The sequence below is a fragment of the Marmota monax genome, unplaced genomic scaffold (assembly GCF_021218885.2).
Source record: "Marmota monax isolate L192 unplaced genomic scaffold, Marmota_monax_Labrador192_F-V1.1 WCK01_AAM20220418_F8-fsc00119, whole genome shotgun sequence".
Taxonomy (NCBI): Eukaryota; Metazoa; Chordata; class Mammalia; order Rodentia; family Sciuridae; genus Marmota; species Marmota monax.
Window position 1 is genome coordinate 3,990,676 of NW_026694771.1, and position 22,116 is coordinate 4,012,791.

At 40.4% G+C, this 22,116-nt stretch overlaps 2 protein-coding genes across 9 annotated transcripts in view; both read right to left on the reverse strand.

Moving 5' to 3' along the window:
• Nucleotides 1–727: 727 nt before the first annotated feature.
• On the reverse strand, nt 728–17,055 carry Zdhhc23 (zinc finger DHHC-type palmitoyltransferase 23). Of its 4 annotated transcripts, none has more exons than XM_046425203.2 (5): nt 16,799–17,054; nt 16,006–16,282; nt 10,759–11,469; nt 8,938–9,105; nt 728–5,563 (listed from the first exon to the last, which is right to left on the reverse strand). In XM_046425203.2, exons 2-5 carry the CDS (start codon nt 16,146–16,148, stop codon nt 5,296–5,298), a joined length of 1,290 nt encoding a protein of 429 aa, XP_046281159.1. In that variant the 5' UTR covers nt 16,149–16,282; nt 16,799–17,054; the 3' UTR covers nt 728–5,295. The 4 variants fall into 4 exon arrangements, with proteins under 4 accessions (XP_046281159.1, XP_046281162.1, XP_046281160.1 ...); XM_046425206.2 differs by lacking the exon at nt 16,799–17,054 and adding an exon at nt 16,613–16,777; XM_046425204.2 differs by lacking the exon at nt 16,799–17,054 and adding an exon at nt 16,570–16,777.
• Nucleotides 17,056–17,743: 688 nt separating this feature from the next.
• Nucleotides 17,744–22,116, reverse strand: part of Gramd1c (GRAM domain containing 1C) — an 88,660-nt gene continuing 84,287 nt past the window's right edge. For 4 of the 5 annotated variants that reach the window (XM_046425193.2, XM_046425194.2, XM_046425196.2 and 1 more), the window contains one exon: nt 17,744–19,173. In XM_046425193.2, coding sequence (XP_046281149.1) covers nt 19,093–19,173 — 81 coding nt within the window. In that variant the 3' untranslated portion in view covers nt 17,744–19,092. Of the gene's footprint in view, nt 19,174–19,885; nt 21,628–22,116 lie in introns of those variants that run through there. The other variant, XM_046425195.2, reaches the window with a different exon arrangement.

Below are 22,116 nucleotides of genomic sequence, written 5' to 3' on the forward strand. Positions count from 1 at the left end.
TGGAACTAAAAGTAATTCATTTCTTTCCATCCAAACCACTGTATACATTTAACAATATAACAGTTACAGAATATTGGATGATATTAGCACCCAAAAGCAAATATCAGTATTAATTCAATGCCAAGACTGTAGATAAGGAAGGGTGAATTCCTCAAATAAAAACGTCAGGGACCTAAATAGATCCCATTCAAGTTTTCCTTTTTTGGGATTGGGGCACCAGGGATTGAACCCTGAGCCCTTTTCATTTCATTTTGAGAAAGGATCTCACTAAGTTGCTTACACTGGGCTTGAACTTGTCATCCTCTTGCTTTAGCCTCCTGAGTAGCTGGGACTACAGCTGTGTACCACCACATCCAGCTTATTTTCTTTCTTAAGCTTTATTTTTGCTCACCTCAAGCTTGGCAATCCATAATATTCTGATTATGGATATGAATATTATAATCATATAATATTCTGATTAGACCACCTGGACTTTTTAAACTACCTGTAAAACCCTTAAAAGAGAGAGTTCAGAACTATCAGAAAACTATGACTTGAAATGTGACTGCTAACACAACACCTGAAACAAGCAGTTTCCTGATATACAAAACTGGGAAAATAACCAAGAAAATGATGGTTTGGGGTCAGGAACAGGTCCATAGGATGAGAAATCAAGGTAGCCAAAGCAGCAGCAGCTACAATGCAGGATTTTCTTAAAGCAAATGAATTCAGGAGACACACCAAACTATTTTCCTTAAAGAAAGCACTTTATTTTCCATTTAAACAACTTGGTCACAGGACATCATTTTACACAAATGGCAGTAATTTGTAAAATCTCGATTTAAAAGGCCTTGCATCTGATTCTGAGGTGATAAGAGGATAAGAATACAGGTATAAAAACAGTGCAATATGTAATCCATGGCCTCCAGGTTGACTTCAGAAATCCCTTTAATGTTATTGGGCCAGTTCCATTAAATATTGAATTTTTAATATTAAATAAATACTCCTGGGTTTCCTTTAGTCCAACATCAGGCCCAGAAATGTAATAAAATGAAAAGGCCCCAAACATCTCAAACCATCAAATCACCTAGACAGAAGGATCACAAGTTGAGCTTACAAGCTCTGTAACATGGCATCTTGTCTATGGATCCAGCTGAAGAAACACAGAACTTCAGTTGCATCAACAATTAAAATAGACTAGCTGAGGTTTTAAAGCTTTGCCTTATAAATATGAATTTCTAGAGGTGAAAGGTGCTATTTGAAGACTAAAGCACTAGTAAGTCACAGGCCCCACTTGGAGATGGCCACAGCCTCTAAGAAATGTGTTTCCATTGACCATTTAGTCTGTGGCCCATGGCTGGTACTCCAGTGAGACACTCAGTGCCAGCCAGAGTGGGGATAACTATACTAGCAACTATACGCTTAGCTGACCCTTCAAACAGTTTATATTAATCACAGCAAACATCCACAAGAACACACTGAGTTTTATTCGGTATTAAGTTCAGCATGGCTTTGATTCTCCCCTGCATCGCCTTTGCAGTGCTGGATATAAAATGGAACATTTGTCAAACTGCTGAGAACACTGGATCCCAAACAGGTGCCTCAAGCAAAAGTCTCTTATCATCCATTGCTTGTTTGAGAAAATTCTTTAAAATTGCAGGGTACCAAAATATGGCTAAAATGAAGTAATTCATATAAACCTATTTACCTAGTTGATAGAGATCCTTAAACCTCACAGAATATTAATTTTTAAATATCTTGGTTAAAACTGTGCTTTTAGTGTCATATTTTTGCTTCTATTAATTGAGCTTCATAATAAAAAGCTAATGTCCTAACCAAGGAAATAAGTCTGTTAAGCAGATGATCAGTATTACACAGAAACTTACTGGCATTGTGTTTTCTGGCAGTGAGAGATTCTAGTATAGAAAATTTTCTCTTTTTAAAAATATTAGAAGTACCAAGGACTATTGCATAAGAGGAAGTCTGTAGCAATCTTACTTCTAGGCAGATGGAACAGTGGAAGACAATAATCACTTCACTCACCAAAGGAAAACAGTACTCGGAGAACAAAGATTTATAACATCCTAAAGACAAACACAAATGTAGCTGAGGGTGAAATAAGCAGTATGCTATCCTGAAAACACACTTAAGGCTTTACTTTAGCAGCATCAGAGTAACCTACCAAAGAGGCATTGTTAATGGTCTGCTCATTTCAGAAGCACCCAGCTAGAACCACAGGAGTATTTTGTGGGTATCCTAAGAAACATTGAACAAAGAATTTTCTCCTTTTGTCCAATCCTGACCCTTAACTATCTGTCCCTTGAGTCTTTCAAATGGACTCATTCCTCTTCCCCAAGAAAGTACACAGTGGTATGATAATTCTGTAAGTGGCCAGAATATAACAGGCAATTTATTAAGCTTCACATCCAGAATGTTTCTTAACAGAGTCTGGGGATGTGAGACAACCAGAAGGGGAGGGACATGAGGGTGATGGGAAGGAGTTTGCTCTTATGGCCAAGGGACTGCTGGGATATAGATTTGCAGGGCAATTCTTCACTACCACAACTACCAGATATTTCTCTGGGATGACTCAAACATAGAGATCTTGTCTTTTCAAACACTCCACAATAAATTCTCTTGCCCTCCAGAGAGAACCAAGGCCTATAATGAAATCCCTTAGATGGTTCCAGATTATAAAATGGCTCAAAAGTCTAGACCAAGGATGTTGCAGAGGCTACAGAAACACTGTGCACATGTAGAAACTTATTTGCTGCTCCTTTTGGTTTAAACACTTCAGAAAGCTTTTACTCCACAAAAACAATGAGCTTCCTTCAGGTTTGAGCTTTTTCAGTAAACTGACAATCATGAGTTCTTAAGGAATTTAAACCAAGTATCTTAATTCCAATAAGCCAGAATAATATCTAAGCAGTTCCCATCCAAGTAAGGGACACTGAGTTGCCTCATCCAGGTAATCAATGTCAGGAGTGAGATGTTACAGAGATGGTGATCATTCCTAAATCTCCTCGATGACTTTGGTCTTTTTGTACTACTACTGTCATATTTTTTGTTTGTTTTTTGGTACTGGGGAATTGAACCCAGGGGCGCTTAACCACTGAACCACATCCCTAGCACTTTTTTGTATTTTATTTAGAGACAGGGTCTCACTGAGTTGCTTAGCACCTTGCTTTTTTCTGAGGCTGGCTTTGAACTTGCAATCCTCTTGCCTCAGCCTCGTAAGCCACTGGGATTACAGGCATGTGCCACTGCACCCAGCTCACATCACATTTGGATTGCTATTTACTATTTGGCAAGTTATTAAAAGTGACTATACTGATGTATCTATGAATTTTTATTATCAATCACTAGATAATCAGAGTTAGCTATTTAGCTGGGGCTCAAGACACATGAAAACTACCAATTTCTGCCTACATAACGCTGTCCTTGACATTATTACCAACTCTTGTATCTAAAACCTACACAGAAAGAAATTAGTTATATCAGAGCCAACTTCAATTCTAAAAGAATATTTGACTCTAGGCCAGAGAGAGGGCATCACTGTAGAAACCAGTGTCTGCTGGCATTCCCAGGCTGGGTCTTTGGCTCGTCCCAATGGAACACAGAGCCTATCATTTGTTAAACAATCCATCTCTGGGGAGAGTAATGACATGCCTGAATAAAAATGTAATGACAATATCTTAAGAAGAATGTCAACTAATGACAAGACTAGGGATGGTGCTACCCAGAATTGTAGGAAGTAGTATTTCCTCTCAACACGTACAAATCTATTGCTAAAGCAGCATGCACTGACTGATGGAAAAAGCTAGCAGTATTTCCCCTATATTAAGCAACAAGCCAAGGCAAATTTAAGGACTCAAGAATTATCTTTGGGATTGCAGAACAGTACATGTATAAAATCAAACATTTCAAGAGAGTATTTTCCCTATATGAAATGCACTCTTAATTCTATGGCAGAATGATCCATTCTATATAAATATTCCATCTAATACATTTCAAGTTTTGAGATATGATTAAAGAAACAACTTATTACTTTGGAGAAAATAAGGGAAGAATGCATTAATGAAAGTAAGCCACATATACCCTGTTTTTCTCTCCTAGTGAGATACTTTATGTAGGGAAGAGTGAATGGAAAGTAATGTGTAAGTTAAGTGGGAAGATGTCAATCAACTCCTCAAAGACAGTTTATGCAAGAATAATGCGACTGCCACAAGACTGGTTTTTACAATTTGGTGTTATAAAGTTACAGCACTTGAAACATGTATGTAGAGAATAAAAAAAAACAAACAAAAACAAGCCCTTGATATTAATTAAGTCTCCCTACCAAGAAAAAGACTCCCTAATATAAGAGTGCTGTTCTTCTTCCAGCCACTATCTTGTGTGCTAGCACCTTACCAGGTGAAACACAGAAAGAGGAAAAAACCCTTCAATACCTTTTGGAGTTTGTTACAGTAAGTACAACACGTAAAAAAATAAAAATAACTAATTTCCTATACTCACGACCACTACACATTACACTGATAATAATTATCTTCATCATTGTTATCAACTGTCCTTTTAAGATCAGATGACCAGAATCAGTCCATCTCATCATCTCTTACCCCGTGTGAGTAGTTAATGTCTAATACTTAAGGAGAAATTCCCATAACTGTACAACATGTTATATGCTGAAAACTGATAACCCTAATAATATTGGCTTTAGTATTCTGAACCACAACATTTTTCTTCAGTCTTGGGATTTTCCTAATAACATTTCACATATTCAGGTGCTTAAATTGTTTCATAGTGCTTTCCACATCCTTCATCCTCATGTGACCCCTGTGTGACCCTCCTGTGATCTTCTGTGAAGTAGCCAGGGCAGGCATCAGTACCCCATGCTACAGATGAACCTGAGACTTGGGAAAGTGACTCGACTAAGGGTCACATGGCTATTAAAAAATTGAAAGAGGGACTAGAAGCTCTCCTAATCCCAAACTCCTCCTCCCATGCTAATGGATGGGAATTGCTTCTATCAATTTGTGCATTAGCAATCCACATCCTTTTCAACCTCTGGTGATTCAGTCAATTAATAAGGTGACTGGAAAGGAATGGCTCTACTTTTACTGCTTCAATATAAAAATCTCTTATGTTTGAAGTCAGAAAAATTAATTTCTCTCCAGTCCAGTATCCAAACCTGAGCATGGCCCTATAATGCCTGTAAGGAACTGGGGATAAAAATGAACATCCTGCATGGACACTGAAGTGTAAAATGGAAAGGAGCTGGAGGGAGGAGCCACTCCTCAGAGCCGCACAGAAGGCACTTCAGACGATGTCCTCGGCAGGGTGGTGGAATGCACGTGTGCCCAGGGTGGAGAACTGTTGCCAGTTCCGCAGGAAGCCCCTATTGTACTGGCCTGTGTCCACGATGAGCCCACAGAGGAGCCGGCGCCCCGTCTTCTGTCGAAGGGCCTGCTGGACTTCCCGCTCAGTCACATTGTAGCTGATATTTATCAGCTGGATCAGGAAGATGTAGGCCATACCCGCTGTGATGATCACAGAGTACCACACACAGGTGAAGGACAGAGCCGAGCTGCGAAGGGAAAAAAGGGCTACAGCCATTTTTGTCACAGAGTCCTTACCATTCTCACATTTTATACATTTTCTACGTATTACTAAGGACTTTGCCATTTTTTCCAATCCTCCAAACTTAAAAATACCTTACTACCCTCAGAATACCAATAGCTGGTTTAATTTACAAGAACCAACATGTTCCACTGTATTTTATAATCATCAGTGCCTCTGTTTCTAGTATGTTATACTAGAATAGCAAGGGCAGTTTTTTACATTTTGTATCTTCCACACAACCAGCACAGCCCTGACACAATGACATTCAACATCTGTTTGATGAATGAATGTGTAATTCCTAAAATGTACCTAACACAGGAGAAAATGAAGATGCCATAAGTTTGCCAAAAATGTCCTCTAGGAAGTTGCAATGGGAACCTAGGAACTGTGCTTAAGTTATTAATCTCCATTCTTTTTCTAGTCCAATGCAGACAAACACAAAGTAGAAAGCAAGTTTCAATACTTAGTAGCCTCAATTATAAGATCTGCAGAAGCACTACAACATTTCCAACTCAGCTTCCTAAAACAAATTACCTTACAAGGCAGCAAAGCTCCTTTTATGCTCATCAATGAAGCTGCGAGGAGGAGATGCCTAATCACCATGCCATTTGATTATATCCATTCAAACATGAGCAAATGGAGAGTTATTTGGAGATAAATTCACTCAGAATCTTCTTTTGTAAAGCTGAAAAGGGCCTCAGAAATGATTAAATCCAAGAACCTCACCATCAAAATGAGGTGACATGAGGGGCTGGGGTTGTGGCTCAATGACAGCACACCTGTCTGGCATGTGTGAGACACTGGATTCGATCCTCAGCACCACATAAAAATATTGTGTCTACCTACAACTAAAAAAGTATTTAAAAAAAAAAAAGATGATGTGACATGAATCACCTGCAGAGTGGAGTGAAAACCAACAGTGGGGCTGTGTTCCTTAGTTCATTTCAATCACCCCACAGAGCACAGACAGGTAGGATGAGCAGAGTTGAGATTTATCTGGAGAGATAGGAATTGCTGTCTATAATCCCAAGACACCCAGGCCTGCTGTATCTAGAATTAGAGTCAGAGTACTTGTATCTATCATGGAAAGAATCACAGATCTTGTAGCTTGTATGTAGAGAGCCTGAGAACTAAGATTCTACAATGGCAGGTCTCCTAGGTCTGCTGGGATAAATGTTGAATGCCAGGAAAATAGAGGGACTAGAAGGAATGTCAGGACTCCCATGTTGCAGGGTGTTTCATGTATTTCCATAGAACTGGGATTCTATGATGACAAGATATGCTGGGCTGCTGAACTTTATGTGCAGCGGATGGATATGGATATCTATGGTAGAAGGATATTCAGAACTGCCAGGGTTTGCATGTAGATGCAGGGGCTGGAATTCTATAGTGCAAAGATTGTCAGGGATGCTTCTTTCTTTTCTTTCTTTATGGAAAGCAAGGAACTGGATTTTTCTGTTAGCAAAACTTGCAGAGCTTCTGAATTTATAAGGAAATTTCAGAGAACTCTGAATTTCTGACGGCAGGATATGCAGTGCTGCTAGACTCTATGTTCAAGCAAGGCACTAATGGTTCTATGTTGGCAGGACTCACAGGCTGATGGACTCTATGTGGAGATGCAGGGAAATGGGCTTCAATGATGGCAGGGCCTGGAATGCTGCCAGTAGTACATGGAAGTCCCAGGGAACTAAGGTTCTAAGATGGCAGGATTCACAGTGTTCCTGGACTCTACATGAAGACTAAGGAAAATTAACTTTATGATTGGAGCTCTTCCTGTGCTCTACACAAAGATCCAAATAACTAGGATTCTATTAATTGCACAATTCCCAGGATGCTGGGCACTATGTTTACAGTCACAGCATAGAGGTTTTCTTGATATCAGAATGTATAGGAATGTTGTTTCTTTGTGGAGAACCATTTCACTGGTTCTATGATGTGGATTCTCATGGTTGATGGACTCATATTGGAGATCAGGGACTGGAGATTTGTGATGGGTGTTTCCACATCACTGAAGGGCTCTACATGGAGATCCTTGAAACTTGCGTTCTATTAATGCAAAATTCCCAGGACAGATTTGCTCTCCTTGGATATACATGGAATAGGATTTCAATGGGTGGCAGGATGTGCAGGGCTGCTGCTCTCTATGTGGAAGGGTAGAATCATAACTGGTGTTTTGATGTACATTCTGATGGGCTCTACATTAGGCGCCACATAATGGACATTTGATGATGATGGTGTTTCCTGGGATGCAGGGTTCTACAGAGAGAGTCATGGAACCGGAGTCTGTTATCACAGGAATTGGAGTTCTTTTGGATTGTACATGGAGAGAGAAAATTGGGGTTCCATGATGTCATGGCAACAGGCTCTGCTGCAGAAGGACATTCATCACCCACAGTGTCAGCCAAGAATTCCAAAACTCTATAACAGTCTCCAGTCGTCTAGGAAATAATTGTGCCCTGAGGAAGAGAACCAATCTATTTTAATAACACCCCAAAATGTCCCAATCTAGAGTAACAGTGGGGAAATCTGTCCATAGACTGAAAAAAAAAAAAAGAATTCGCACAGGATACTATGTGGAGAAAGCAGGGATGGTTCTGAAGAAAGGCGAATGAAAAGAAAGAGGAAAGTACCACAACCTTTGCGGAACACCCATGTTGGAGGACAATGATGGAGGAAAGGAAAAAGAATGCTGCAGGGAAGCGCATGGTGTTGAGGGGTGGGGGTGACAAAGCCAACTCTGAAGAGTCCCAGTTTTTGCCACTGCATTGAAAACTTTACAGGGTATAAACAGGCCCCCACCTAATAATGCCTAAGGAAATTTTGACCTAGATACCACAGTAATCATGAGTGATTAAAAAAAAAAGAACAGGAAAAACCATGAGAAGTAAGAAAGAAAAGAAAGGTTATAAAGATCATAAGCACTTTTCAGAAGAATCAGAAGCAGTAAATTAAGGTTGGACTAAAGAGCACCTGAAAGTAGCAATAAAGTGAAAAATGATTCCTGGTATTGCTAGTTATATTTATTGTTTCAGTTTCACTATTGTTACCTTGGGTGTGCAAGTGGTCATTTGACTCTGAAAGTTCCTGATTAAGCCTGGGCCTGTCTGTATAGTACTAGCTCCTCAGTTTTTAAGTATTAACAATCCTTTTGACATCACCCTAGAAAAATGCATATAACCACAACAGAATTTTATTGGCAATTTCAGGGATACCCAGGATCCCTATAACCTGTCCTTCATTTTGAACAAATCCTAACTTAACAGCAAATAACAGCTCCTGTTAATGACAACATCTATTACTTCCTGGCTGGGTGTATCAACTTTGGGATACATATCTCACCTGTAATTTGCATAAACTCCAGGACAATAGAAAAGGGCAGTGAAGACACTTCTATCTCTACAAATGCTGTCCAAGGTCAGCATTATCCCGTACACCGAAGTGAGCAAGAAGATCAAAAGGGCAAGTATAAATGCTTGATGATTTGATTCTCCAACACAGCTGTTTATCCTAGAAACAGCATGGGGATGAAAAGCAAACATATTTTAAAGGTTCTTTATATAACTTAAATAATAAGAAAGCTTTTAAAATAAGAATAATGTAATTCAGTTATTAAAATGTTAAGTTCTCTTTTTCAACTTTAAAAAATTAAAACTTGTCAAACTGAGCAATACCTATATTCTATGTTCTTTACCAAGTAGAATCATTATCATTTAATTTTTTAAAAAAGCAAAAAGCAGACCTAGCTAAGGAATCATTTAAAATATATACACATATGTTGACATTATTTTATGTTAGAAATTGAACCCAGCGCCTTGCACATGCTAGGCAAGGGCTCTGCCATAGAGCTACATTCCTAACTCCTCTTCCTTGGTATTAATAAGCAAAGTCTATTAGCAAGTGACAGAGAGTCAACAGCACCATCACCATGCTAAATAAAGAAAGGAAGCTATACGGTAGAGTTATGAAATCTTTAAAAATGCTAAGTCAGAAGTATTCAGTACAGGAGATTATTAAAAGGATCAAAGAGGTTAGAAACATAGTGTGGGGTAACCTAATAACATACAGGCTACTTGTCAGGTAAAAATAGTTCGGTGTCATGGCCATTTGTAGGGCAGGATGGACAAGCAGTCTCTCCTGCCTATTGCACACCAAGATGCTCAGATAGGCCAAGTAGATTTCACTTGGGAGAGGCTGTTAGGCCCTTGGCAAACTAGCATATATATACACACACAGGAATAAGTGATGAAGTCAAAGAAGTAGAATATCTAAAAATGGAAATACCTGTTTACCCCTAAAGACAAAGTCCCAGAAAAGAGCTGCCCCTGTATTTGGGTTGTACACTTGAGTTCCACTCCGATGCCCTCCTGGCCTTTCCAGCACCCTCACCTTCTCCTGCATCCCCTGCTAAGAAGAGGCAAGCTATATGGCCAAAAAACACAATTCAATTATCACAACTACCTTAAGAGCAATGAAGCTACAAACATGCTACTTAACAGCAGTCCTGTACCTGAATACTCAATTCTCCCTTCAGTGTAGAGTAACTCCGTAAAGCTGCAGACGTTGTCTTTAAATGTTGCACTGTGTATCTAATGAACTTTACATAAGTTCCTCAGCCACTGGCCAGCTGGAAGGTATAAAAGAAGCCCATCCTTCTGCAAATAAGTAGTTATCTGATAGCGCTTCAACTCCATAATGTTGAGTGAAAATTACTGTTAGCATCAAAAATCATTAAGGGTGTATGGCAAGAGAACAAAAGAGTTACCTAAAAATAGGAGAACACGTTCCCGAGCCCTCTGTTCAAAAAGAATAGCAGAGAAAAATACACATATGCTGATAAATTCTGTTTTTAAAAAAATCATTCAACTCTATTAAAAAGGAGAAAATAAATGAGTAGTTCAAAGGAAAATTGCAAAATGAAAAAGAAAGAAAAAGGAAAACCACACCCAAAGCGTTTTTCTCCTTCAGGAAATAACTGAAGAAACTAAATCTGTGAAATTCAAAAAACTGATGACTAAGTGGGAACATCCCTAAGGCCTGCAAATATCTACAAGGTGTAAAGCTGGGAAAGAGAGGAATTTTAGGCTAGCACAAAGATCAAATATGACTAGGGAGCTGTACATGAATTCACACTTTCCAGGCCTCCCAATTTTTCCAACATACCAGACACAATGATGATCCATTCTCCTTACACAGATGCCACAAATACGGCAATGCCAGGCCCGGGCTGGTCGCACCAGCTGGCACTTGGCACACCAGTCCTCCTTCACCTTGGTGGGGCTGCTGGCCAACATCCTGAAGGAGCCCTTAAGATCATCCTTCAGCGTGCGGTTGTTGAGACTCCCCGACGTGTCGGCTCCGGGGAACCCTTTGGTCTTCTCCTGCCCTTTTTTGCTCAGACATTCGTTTTGGCTGCTGCTTAGGGATTTGTCATTGCTTGCTGGATTGCTGAGGTAGCCTGGATTCTTCTTGGCTCTATACAAGGCTAAGAGTATCAGAAACAACCCGCAGGTAAGAACAGCCAGCCGAGTGGGCCCCACATGCCCTCTGGGAACCACTTCCTGCAGGAACACATAGTACATGTAGCCCAATGAGAACAGTCCAAGGCTCAGGAAAAACAGAGTCTGTTCTTTCCTTCTGTGAGTGAGGTAGTAGTACCACAGTGCCAACACAGGAAGGGAGGTCAAAACCACCACCCCCAGGAGGAAATGCCAGGAAGCCACGTGAAGGAAGACAGGCAGAAGGACAAGTGGAGGAATGATGCTAATGTTAATTTTTTTGGCTCCCCTAAGCCACGGAATTCGGAGGCGATCAGAAATTGTATCCATGATTCTTTCACAAGTCTCTGGCTGCACTGATTTACACGTAAGCCATCTATTCAGAAAGAGCACAAAGAGAAGGCACTTCATATAGGTCTGCTGAATTCAAAACTACTGAACACTGAATGCCAAATAGCAGGATAATGATAAGAGACTAAAGGCCAAGCATTTTATTTCCTTACTACTAAGCATGAGCTTTTCAGACTTTAAAAAACAGGAACAAGAAGATAATATTTAGAAATTTAACAGTCAAGATTATCTCTTAAACAAATACATAGGTATTTAATAAGTATATACACATACTCAATACAAGAAATATATAGATATGGGTGTGTATATGGTTAAAACAATCTCAAAAAATCACAGCCTGTACAAACAAAATGAGAATTCTACAAAATACTATATAAGGGACAAAGCAACAATAATCCTCTAATGAATTCTTATGATCAAACATTATAAAAAGAGTTCTGAAGAAGTTGGAGTCATGAGAGGGGTCTTAGTAGAAAAAAAATGGATCTGTACTTGACCCTGATAGCCAGCTAGCATTTATGTGGGTGGAGAGGAAGGGAGAAAGGAAGAGGAATGAGTATAGCACAAGACCTGTCCTGGACAGCACATCACTTCAGCAGGGACAGGGCTCTGCACAAAAAAGAATGGAGATCAAACTAGTATGAGTTAAATGCCTGACCCTAATAAACAGAATGGTGTCTGTTGACACTTTTGCACACTTAGGCTATGCTATGGTCTGAATGTCTATGTTCCCCCATATTCACGTGCTAAAACCTAATCCTCAACACATTGGTATTAAGAGATAGGACTGCCAGAAACATTGGCATGCACACCTATAGTTCCAGCTAATCTTTGGGAGGCTGAGACAGAAGGATCCTGGAGCCCAATAGTTCAAGGCCAACTGGGCAACTTAGTAAGACCCTATCTTTAAAAAAGGGGGTCAGAGTGGGTATGGTAGTGCACACCTATAATTCCAGCAGCTTGGGAGGCTGTGGCAGGAGAATCTCAAGCTCAAAGCCAGCCTCAGCAACTGAGTGAGGGCCTAAACAACTTAGCGAGTCCCTGTCTCAAAATAAAAAATGGGTTGGGGATGTCGCTTAGTGGTTGAACATCCCTTGGTTCAATCCCTGGTACCAAAAAGCGGAGGGGGGGGGGAGTTTAGGAAGTGATCAGGTCATACATGAGAGCAAATAGGATTAATACTTTATAAAAGAAGCCAAGAGAGCTCATTTGCCTTCCTTCCATGTGAGGATGCAGCAAGAAGGCACCATCTATGAAGTAGACAGCAGCCCTCACCAATCACAGTATGTGCTCGTACCCAGGCCTTCCCATGTCTTCAGAACTGTTAGCAATAAATTTCTGTCATTTATAACTTCCCCAATCTAAGGTATTTTGTTATAGCCCAAAGAGACTAAGATAGAAATCAGTACTAAGAAGTGGGGTGGTGCTATAACAAATACCTAAAAATATGGAAGCAGTTTCAGAACTGGACACAGGCTAGAGTTTTGAAGTGCATCCTTTAAAAAAAAAAAAAAAAAAACCTACATTACTGTGTAAGGGCAATTCTGGTGACAGCTCAAAGAAGAGAACGGTAGAGAAAAAGCCTCAATCTTAGAAATTATCTAAGAGATCATGAGCAGAATATTTAGAATATGAATGGTAAAGGCCTTTCTGATGAAGTCTAAGTGGAAATGAGAAACTAGAAGGTGAGGCTTGACACAAAGTGACAAAGAACTTGGCTTAATTATGTTCATGTCATAGTGTTTTGTAGAAGTTATAAGTCAAGAGGGATGGAACTGGATATTTGATGGAAGAAATCTCTGAACAGTGTTCAAGGTGCTGCATGGCTTCTCTTGAATGCTTATAATAAAATGTGAGGAGACTTTAGGAGATAGAATTTATAATCAAAATGGAAAGAGAACTTAGATTTGGAAGTTCTCAGCCTGTCTATATTGTAACAAATGAGAAAGTATGTTTGGGGGCAAACACTAAGGGTGTGGGTGAGGAGATCAGTATATAGACCAGTCATGCCATTCACTAAGGCAATGGAAGAATGACCCTGAAAGCTCCACTTCCAATACAAGTCTAGAATGCCAGGGCCTTGACGACAGAACAGTTGCATAGGAAAGACCCAGTGTACCTGTGAGAATTCAGGGCTTGCTGCCCAGTGCCACCTTAAGTCTCTTATCCCTAAATTCTGGTGCAGCATTTCACAGCAGGCCCAGGTGTGACGCCAATGGACCCAAGTGCAGTATAGGCTACAGTGTCCACCACTCCAAGGGTTTCTAGGGGTAAATCTTGGTGGCATTCATAAGTACCAATTCTTAAGAGCTGTAGAGACATAACAGCCTCAAGGCCAAGGCAAAGAACTGACACAGGGACATAGCCACCACAGAGAGCCCCTACTAGGGCAAAGCCTACAGAGTCATGGGAGTAGGGCCATTTTCCCATACCTAATAGGGCTGCCTGGGGCCCCCAGACTGGTAGAGCCACGAGTATGCAACTCTAGCCAGGGAAAGAGAGCTGTAAGCACATGACTCCAACTCATTGGAGCTTCAGTGTGGGCCACACCCAGCAAGTTATAGAGGGAGGAGTGCTCAGAGCTGTAGGGGCCCATTCTCCATCTCAGTATGTCTGGAAGGTAGAACTTCAAGCCCAAGTTTATTCTCAAGCCTGAATGTTGTTTTCCCTGTGGGGTTAGGAGCTTTCATTCCTTTCTCCTTCTTACTTTTGAACTAGAAATGTCTGTTCTATTCATGTCCCATCACTGTATTTCAGAAGCACACAATTTATTTATTTCACAGGTTCATAGCTAGGAGATAATTTGCCTCAGGATGAACTGTACTTGAATCTTACTCATATCTGATTTAGATGATATTTAAATTATATTTGAACTTAAGACTTTTGTGTTGATGCTGGAAAAATAAAGAATTTTGAGGTTTGGGGAATGGAATGAATGTGTTTTGCATGTGAGGACATGAATTTGAAGGGTCAGTGGTGGAATGCTGAACACTGGTATCCCACCAAAGTTATACATTGGAACCTAATCCTCAAGGCAACTGTATTAAGAGATGGGGTCTTTAGGAGGCGACTATGTTACAAAGGCAGAACTCTCATGTGATTAATGAGTGCCCTTAGAAAAGAAGCCCAACAAAGATCACTCACCCCTTCTGCCATGTGGGGATGCAGGTGCTATCTATGAGGAATAGGAGGACTCTCACTAGATACTGATTCTACCAGTACTCTGATCTCAGATTTCTCAGTCTCCAGAATGGTGAACAATAAATTTATCATTTATAAACTCCCAGTCTAAGGTATTTGTTATAGAAGCGTGAATGAATTAAGGCTAATATGGAAAGATAGAAAATAGGAAAGAACTTTGATTTTAGACAATTTTATTCAGTAGGACTAGAACTTTGAAGTGAGTGGGAGTAACTACATGGGAATCATACAGAGGAGCAGGGACAGTGGAAACACTGGAACTCTATCTCCAGAGGAGAAAGGTATAAAGAGAGCAGAGGAGAGAGTTCAGGGGACAGCCTCAGTCTTAAGGAATAGGAAGGAGAAAAAACAAAGTTAATGGAAAGGCTGTGGTCTAAGTGACAGTGGTTAAATGGAAAAAGCATAATTTTACCATTTATTAGTGCAAAGTGTTCCATTTTCTCAGTATGGATTTTAGACTAAATCTAAAGAAATATAAAGAAGCAATGGAGTCTTTATGAGACAACGTTAGTACAAGACTGCAGTGGTCCCCAGAGGATGCTTTTCATGGCTAGATTAATGCACCAAGGTCTAAGTTAACAATCTGCAGGTGAAATGACTTTTTAAATCAGAAATAATTAAATCAAATGTCCAATATCCCTACTCTTCTCACATTCTTGTTTTCCATTCAGAAAGTAGGTAAAAAACAGTTTATTCCTGTTTGACATACATTTTTTTCAGTGATGTTAAAAATTATCTTCTTGGACAGTAATTCCTATCATTGAGAGTGGTGGAAATAAAGGCACAATATGATGTGATCAATCAAGATGGCGTCACTGCTCACCCTGAAAACAGTCGATCCAGAGGAGGTTCATGCCTTTTGGCTGGAGCTCCTCCTCAGAAACAAGGTGCAAAACCAGCAACAACACAAAAATGATCTTTCAAACCTCAAGGTGCTTTGAAACCAGGTAAGAATGTAGTCAGTCTCTAATGAAAGGCCACTGAGAATATAGGAACTTTCTGGAACTACTGTGTTTATTTTAAACTTACAGATTCTGCTAGCTTACAGTTTTTGGGGTTTTTTTTAATATACATAACAACTTGCTTGGTATACCTTATCTGCCTGTTCTCTCCATCATCATCATCTCTCTTTAAATGAAAATTAATAATGTTCTAGTAAATTGAGCTGGACCAGTGTACACTACTGCATACAATCTTTATAAAATCCCCACACTTGACATAGAAAACAATTCTCAATTTTTGATCCTTGAAAATGGAATCAAGAGCAAAATCCAGCATTCTGGATGGCAAAGCTAAAAGTACACATGGTAGTTCTTAAAAGGACCAGTAGAGTCAGCATCAAGAAAAGCTCTGTTCTTACCTATCACACCCTTCATCGATATCTTGACAATCACACAAACAAGCAGCCACGTGGTTCTTTTCCCCATTTCTATCTATGTATTCACAGCAGCACAGGGGCTCCAATTCAGGTTCTTCGGTTTTCTTTTTTTTCACTGGCTTCATACTGACTGCCCTTCTGTGCTGTGATTTGCACCTGTCACCATGAGATGTAAGCAGCCCTCAAAAGGTAAAGGTGGAAAGACTCCAATTCATATCTTGTAAATACATCCACACCTCTCTCTGATGAACACCAACGCCTGAACAATCAAAAATGAAAAGAAAGTGGGGGAGGGGTCCCAATTTCATCAAGCTTTTGTGGCTTCATATGGTCTGACAGGGGGCTCCTAGGATCTTAGGGCTCCAAGCTGCTTCACCACCCCTTCCCATCTGGGGCAGGCGCCTTCTGGGCACAAGACGTTCCCATGGCGACAGCCGACCACGCGGCCCGGGACATCCCCGGCGCGGGTGGTAGAGTTCACCTGCGGAGCTGGCCGGGAAGGGCCGAGCGGTCCCCGCCCCAAGGCTGAGTGCTGTGGAAACTCACCCCCGGGGGTGCAGGGAACAGCGAAGCGTACGCTTGCTCGTACCAGCTAATGCGCCCCAATGCTGGAGCCGCCAACCGCCTGGGGGAACGCTACAAGGTTCCCCTGCAGCCCCGAGGTCGCCGTCCAGCCTCTCGCGGAGCGCGTCTCCACCTCCACTGTCAAATTGGAGGACGTGGGCGGGCCTCTAGCGCCGCCCCGCTCGGAGAATGACCTTGGAAGGGAAGTTACCTGCTCTCCCGACGGAGGTGCGGCTGCAGAAAAAGAGGCGGAGACCGAATGGGAAAGGCTCTGCTCCACCACAGGCGCGGAAGCGTCTCTGAATTTCGACTCTGTGGGGCTCCTGGCGTGACGGCTAGAGTCGGGGACCCCGGCTCCGCTCGGCCGTGCCCACGCCGCAGCTGCCCACCTGTGAGCACAGCCTGCCAGGGGCCCGGGCGGCGCCTCCCTGAGCCGTCCCCGCCGGCCCGGCGAGGAGCGGCAAGTCCGCGCGCGCTTCCGGGTTCCCCGCCCCCGGCGCCGGGGATCCCCGCCCGCCCGCACGTGCGCCGCCCGCCGCCCGCCGCCCCGCGAGCCAGCCGGCGAAGCCCCACCCCTCGCCGGACCAGAGGGCTGGTTCCCGGAGCCCGTCCGAGCGGCAGAGGCGCGGGGCGGACAAGGTAACCGCGCGCGCCCGAGCACCACGGCTGCCTGCGGGCGGAGCGTCGGCGGGGCAGCCTCCCGAACCTTCGGGGTGTGGACGGGGTGCGGAGACGGAAATACTGGGAACCCAGAGGATTTCCGAACTACGTGAGACCGTGGGTCCGGCAGCCTTCTTTCTGACGCCGGCAACAGGCATTGGGGGCGAGCAGCGCAAATGTTACCGAGGTACCTCCCCCATATTCCGGGACCTTCCCTTAAAGGCCCATCGCTGCTCCCAGATCTGTTGATTTATCCAACTTGTTCATTCTCATGATTTGTGGCCAGCAGTCTGCATTCGACCAGCAGGCCTTTCCAATACTTCTGTTCCAGTAGTCTGAGTATTTGATATAAAATTACCCTAAGAGACCTCTTGGGTTTTGTTTTGCACTGAATTTTTTTAAGAGTGTTGGCCCATGTATACGTTTTCACTACATCGGGCATTCTGGATGTTTTGCTTTTGTTTTTAAACAGAAAATGAAGAAAAATTACAACTCAGACATTTCAGGTTTTATTTATTTTCAGTTTACATAGCAGGTTCAAATTTTATGAATTAAATTTTGACTTTATAGTCTTAATTTATAAAGCAACTTTGGTAATCTTCTTTGAGGTATGTTATTAAAGTATACGTTTTAAAGCAACCATCAAAATATTGTTTGTCAAATGACTTCCCAAACTTTTCCTACCTCCTGGAAAAATGTCTGATTTCAAGTAAACTCACGAAGTCCTTATTTTCACGAATTACTTGTATTGACATAAATGCCTAAAAACTTTTTATGGAAGAGCCCAAGATTGTCTAACAGCTTCAGTCAGTTAAGTTGTATTGGGACATAAATGCTCCAGAAGTATTTTATTAAAGAGCTAAATTTTGTGTCTGGTTTATAACTTACAACTAAAATAAGCCCCTCCCTCTACCAAACACACAGAAGCCATAAGTGACTACTGAATGGTAATACACAGATTATTTTCAACCAGACAAGTCACTTCCTCCATGAAAGACTGCTAAGCTGAACCCAAGCTTAGTTCAAGTATGCATTTGATCTGTCATTAAATGCCCAGATTTTAACATCATCTGGTTTTTTAAACCCAGGGGATGGATCTTCATTTTGAGCATTTGTGTCCTACATATTTCCTTTTCCTAAATTGCCTCTTATGCCATTTGATGCATAAAGAGGCAAGATAATCTCACCTCTGCTACCTTAATAAAAAATAACTCTTTCATAAAGATACAACATGGCTAAGGAACCTTTCTGATAATAACCATCAACATGCAGATTCAAAGGTTTGACCACTGAATTTGCATGCCAAATAAATGGAGATATTGTAATATTTTACACAAAATCAGAAATGTCCTGTATGCCTGAAAACTGATCCTTTAATATTAGTAATGATTTAGAGGTTTCTTATATTATCTTCTTTAGTCTCTTAAGCTTATCTCAACTGTGAAAGCAGTCTACTGGACACTTATTGGTTCTGTGCTAACAGATAAATTTAAAGCATCAAACTTCCAAGCCTCAGTGTAGAAAAGAGGCTGTACATTCAATTCAGAGTGTTTGCTTTTCTCTTTTTTTTTAATCACAGCATTTCAATTCCAGAATATATTTCATGGTTCACTGAAGAAGTTCACAGCTTAAAAACATGTTTTAGGAAATGAAAGGATAAATTTATAAGGCCATCAGAGAATAATTATCAAATAAATGTTATTAAAAAGAATTTCATATTAGGAATCCAAATAATATGAAAACGTGGAAATGTTCATATGACAATGAAAATCCTTCATCCTCTGACTTTCTTCCCAAGGTTTTCTATTAGTTCCAAGTATTTCTACAGTTTCAATCCATAGATCACTAGCTTTTGACGGCCATGCCAGTTTTGTTCTTATTTAGTAGATCGAAGGTTTTCTGAAGCATAATGAGTGAGCTCTTCAGCTGCAAACAAGATTAATTTTCAAAGTCAGATTTTTAAAGTTCTTTGATTATTTTATGCCAAAACTTTACAATTAAATTCAATAGAGTTTTGTTTATACAAATAAAAACTGAATATAACACACTCAATTCTTTAGGATATCTGCTGTTTGCTACACAGTTCCCCTCATCAGCTGGAGTACTGCATTTTTTCCTACTACTTTATATTCTACTTTCCAATATGTCCATTAATCAAATTATCCCGAGTGAAAGGCTCATTTTCTTAAATGATTTCTGAAATTGGACTGGTCTCTTCACTATTCCTACACAATTTAAGTTCCACTGATGGGCTGTTCCTTACTATTATGTTCATGTTCCTGTTCGCGCATCTAAAACTTATACATACCCTCTGTCTCTGTGGTTTTCCTTAATCATGTTGCTTCTAAACCCCCAGAATAATACCTTTACTACTTAACACTCTGATGCTGAATTTTATACTTTTCTTAGTCTTTAACAATACACATGGATGTTGATTTCTCTAATAAAATTATAAACAACTTGGGACGAAGAATTATGTCTTATTCTTTCTTGTATTCACTCATTCATTCCACAAATATTTATTGCTTATCTATTACATGCTGATCACTATTCTAAGACTGAGTATAAATAAAATGGCTCCCCACCTTCATGGAGCTTACAGACTAGTGAGGGTTACTAAAATGAATAGTCACATACATAAGTATAAACTTAGACATTTTATTTATTTATTTTTGTGGTGCTGGGGCTTGCTTACATAAGCACTATATCACTAAGTTATATCTTCAGCCCTACTTTATCACATTTTTAACATGAGTAATTAGAGGAAAATAGTATTTTCTGAAATGAGGTTCACTAGAAGGGAATTGAGTTTTGTTCTGATGGATTTGCAATGCCCATTAAGTCGTTAGGGTAAAGCTCAGGAAAGGGGGTCAGAGTAGGAAATACAGATTTTGGGTTTGCTGCAGCTTGACTATATCACCTCCAAAATTCATGTTAAAACTTAATCCCCAAAGCAACAATATTAACAGATGTTGTCTTTAGAGAGTGATTAGGTCGTGAAGACTCTGCCTTCAGAGTAGTGCTCTTATAAAAGGGCTGAAGGAAACTAGCTAGGTCCTTACACTTAGATGGCACCATTTATGAGCAATAACCCTCAGACACTGAACCTGCCTATTCCTTTATCTTGAATTTCTCAGCTTATGGAACTGTGAGAAAGTTCTGTTATTTATAAACTATCCAGTCTCAGGTATTTTGTCATAGCAGCACAAGACAGTAAGGAAGGAGTCAGAAGCTAATGTGATTATTTAAAGTTAGGGGAGTAGATGAGAACACCTAAAGGGAAAGTAATGGAGAAGGAAAGAGAATCTATCACAGAGCTGTAAAGCATTTGGGCCAGGAAGAAGTGAGTATAAGAGTTGATTTTGACCAACAAAAAGTAGCTTTACATTATTCTAACTGAAAGAAGACAGAAAATAACACATCTTATATAAGCCATTTATATGAAATGTCCCAAATAGGCAAACCCATAGTAATGAAAACAGATTGGTGTGTGCCAGGGGGGTGACTGCTAATGTGTACAAGGTTTTCTTTGGGGGTGATGACAATACTTAGGAATTAGATGGTGGTGATAGTTATACAGACTTGCGAATATAATAAACATTCTTTAAAAGGGTGAATTTATATTACTTGAATTATGTCACAATAAAGCTTTTTATGGTTTTAAAGAAGGCAAGATTAGCTATATTTCAAGAAAGGTGTGGTCAGTTTCAAATAGTGCTGACACTTTATAAGATTAAGACTTTAAAAAGACATAATTTTTACATGCTAAAGATCACAGAAAACCTTATCTCAAACAATATCCATAAAGGGAATAACAGGGAGAGAAAATGCATACATTCTACTTGCTCCCTCTTCAAACCCTACTAAAAGTACAATAAAGGGATTTTCTTCCTCCTTTCTTGTTTTTTTTCTTTTCCTTCTTTTTTAGCGGGGATTAAACACAGGGGCAGTCATCACTGAGCTATATTTCCAACCCTTTTTTAAAATTTTGAGATAGGGTCTCACTAAATTTTCAGGTTGGCATCAAATTTGATATCCTCCTGTCTCAGCCTCCCAAGGAGTTGGGATTATAGGCCAGGCTTGTGCCACTCTATGTGCCACACCTTTCAGAGGCACTACTAGAGAATGTGCTCCATTAAAAGGAGAATGCAGGGCCTGGGGATACAGCTCAGCCACAGAGCACTTGCCTAGCAGGCGCAAGGCCCTGGGTTCAGTCTCTAGCACAGCAAAAAGAAAAAGAAAAAAAGCCAAGAAAGGAAAACATGGGACATGGAAAGCTAGGAGACAGACAACAGAAATCCCCAGGAGGACAGCTGCACACCAGATACAGGATCACCAGACCTGACTAGAGTTAGTCAGAAGGCTCCATCAGTAGAATACCTGAGTAAATAAAGATTTTGAGAAGAGATCTGTAAACAGAATTAGGAGATGAAATGCTTATAAGTAATACTGATAAACTAATCAACTATAATAAGAACTTTAAGGATAATAAAAAGCACAGAGAAGGTAGTTATGGTTTAATTTTATGGCTCTCATCTTGGAATAGCAAACTTGGTCAAAACAGCAAATACTGAGTATTGTTCTAACCAAAATTATAACTTCACTGGAAAGATAATACGAATCTGAAATGTATGTGTGGTGGGTGGGAGGTAGGAAAGAAAACCAAAACCTTGTTTTCCATAAAAGAAAGTCAAAAGATAATGTCTAAAACTGAAAAAAATCAAGAATTAACAATACCTGGTTGTTGACAAATACGGATGTAAGCAAAAGAGTGAACTGAAAGAGTTACATATGAACTTCAGGAAAGAAATGGGGGAAAGAGTACTGAGATTGCCACTTTTCTGAATAAGCCTTGTAGAACAAGTTAAT

Coding starts and splice junctions, on each gene's coding strand:
- Zdhhc23 (XM_046425203.2), bottom strand. CDS start 16,148: ATGAAGCCAGTGAAAAAAAAGAAAACCGAAGAACCTGAATTGGAGCCC. Junction 11,470..16,005: donor ATCGATGAAGGGTGTGATAG/GTAAGAACAGAG, acceptor CTTTCTGAATAG/ATGGCTTACGTGTAAATCAG. Junction 9,106..10,758: donor ATGGATCATCATTGTGTCTG/GTATGTTGGAAA, acceptor TGCTGTTTCTAG/GATAAACAGCTGTGTTGGAG.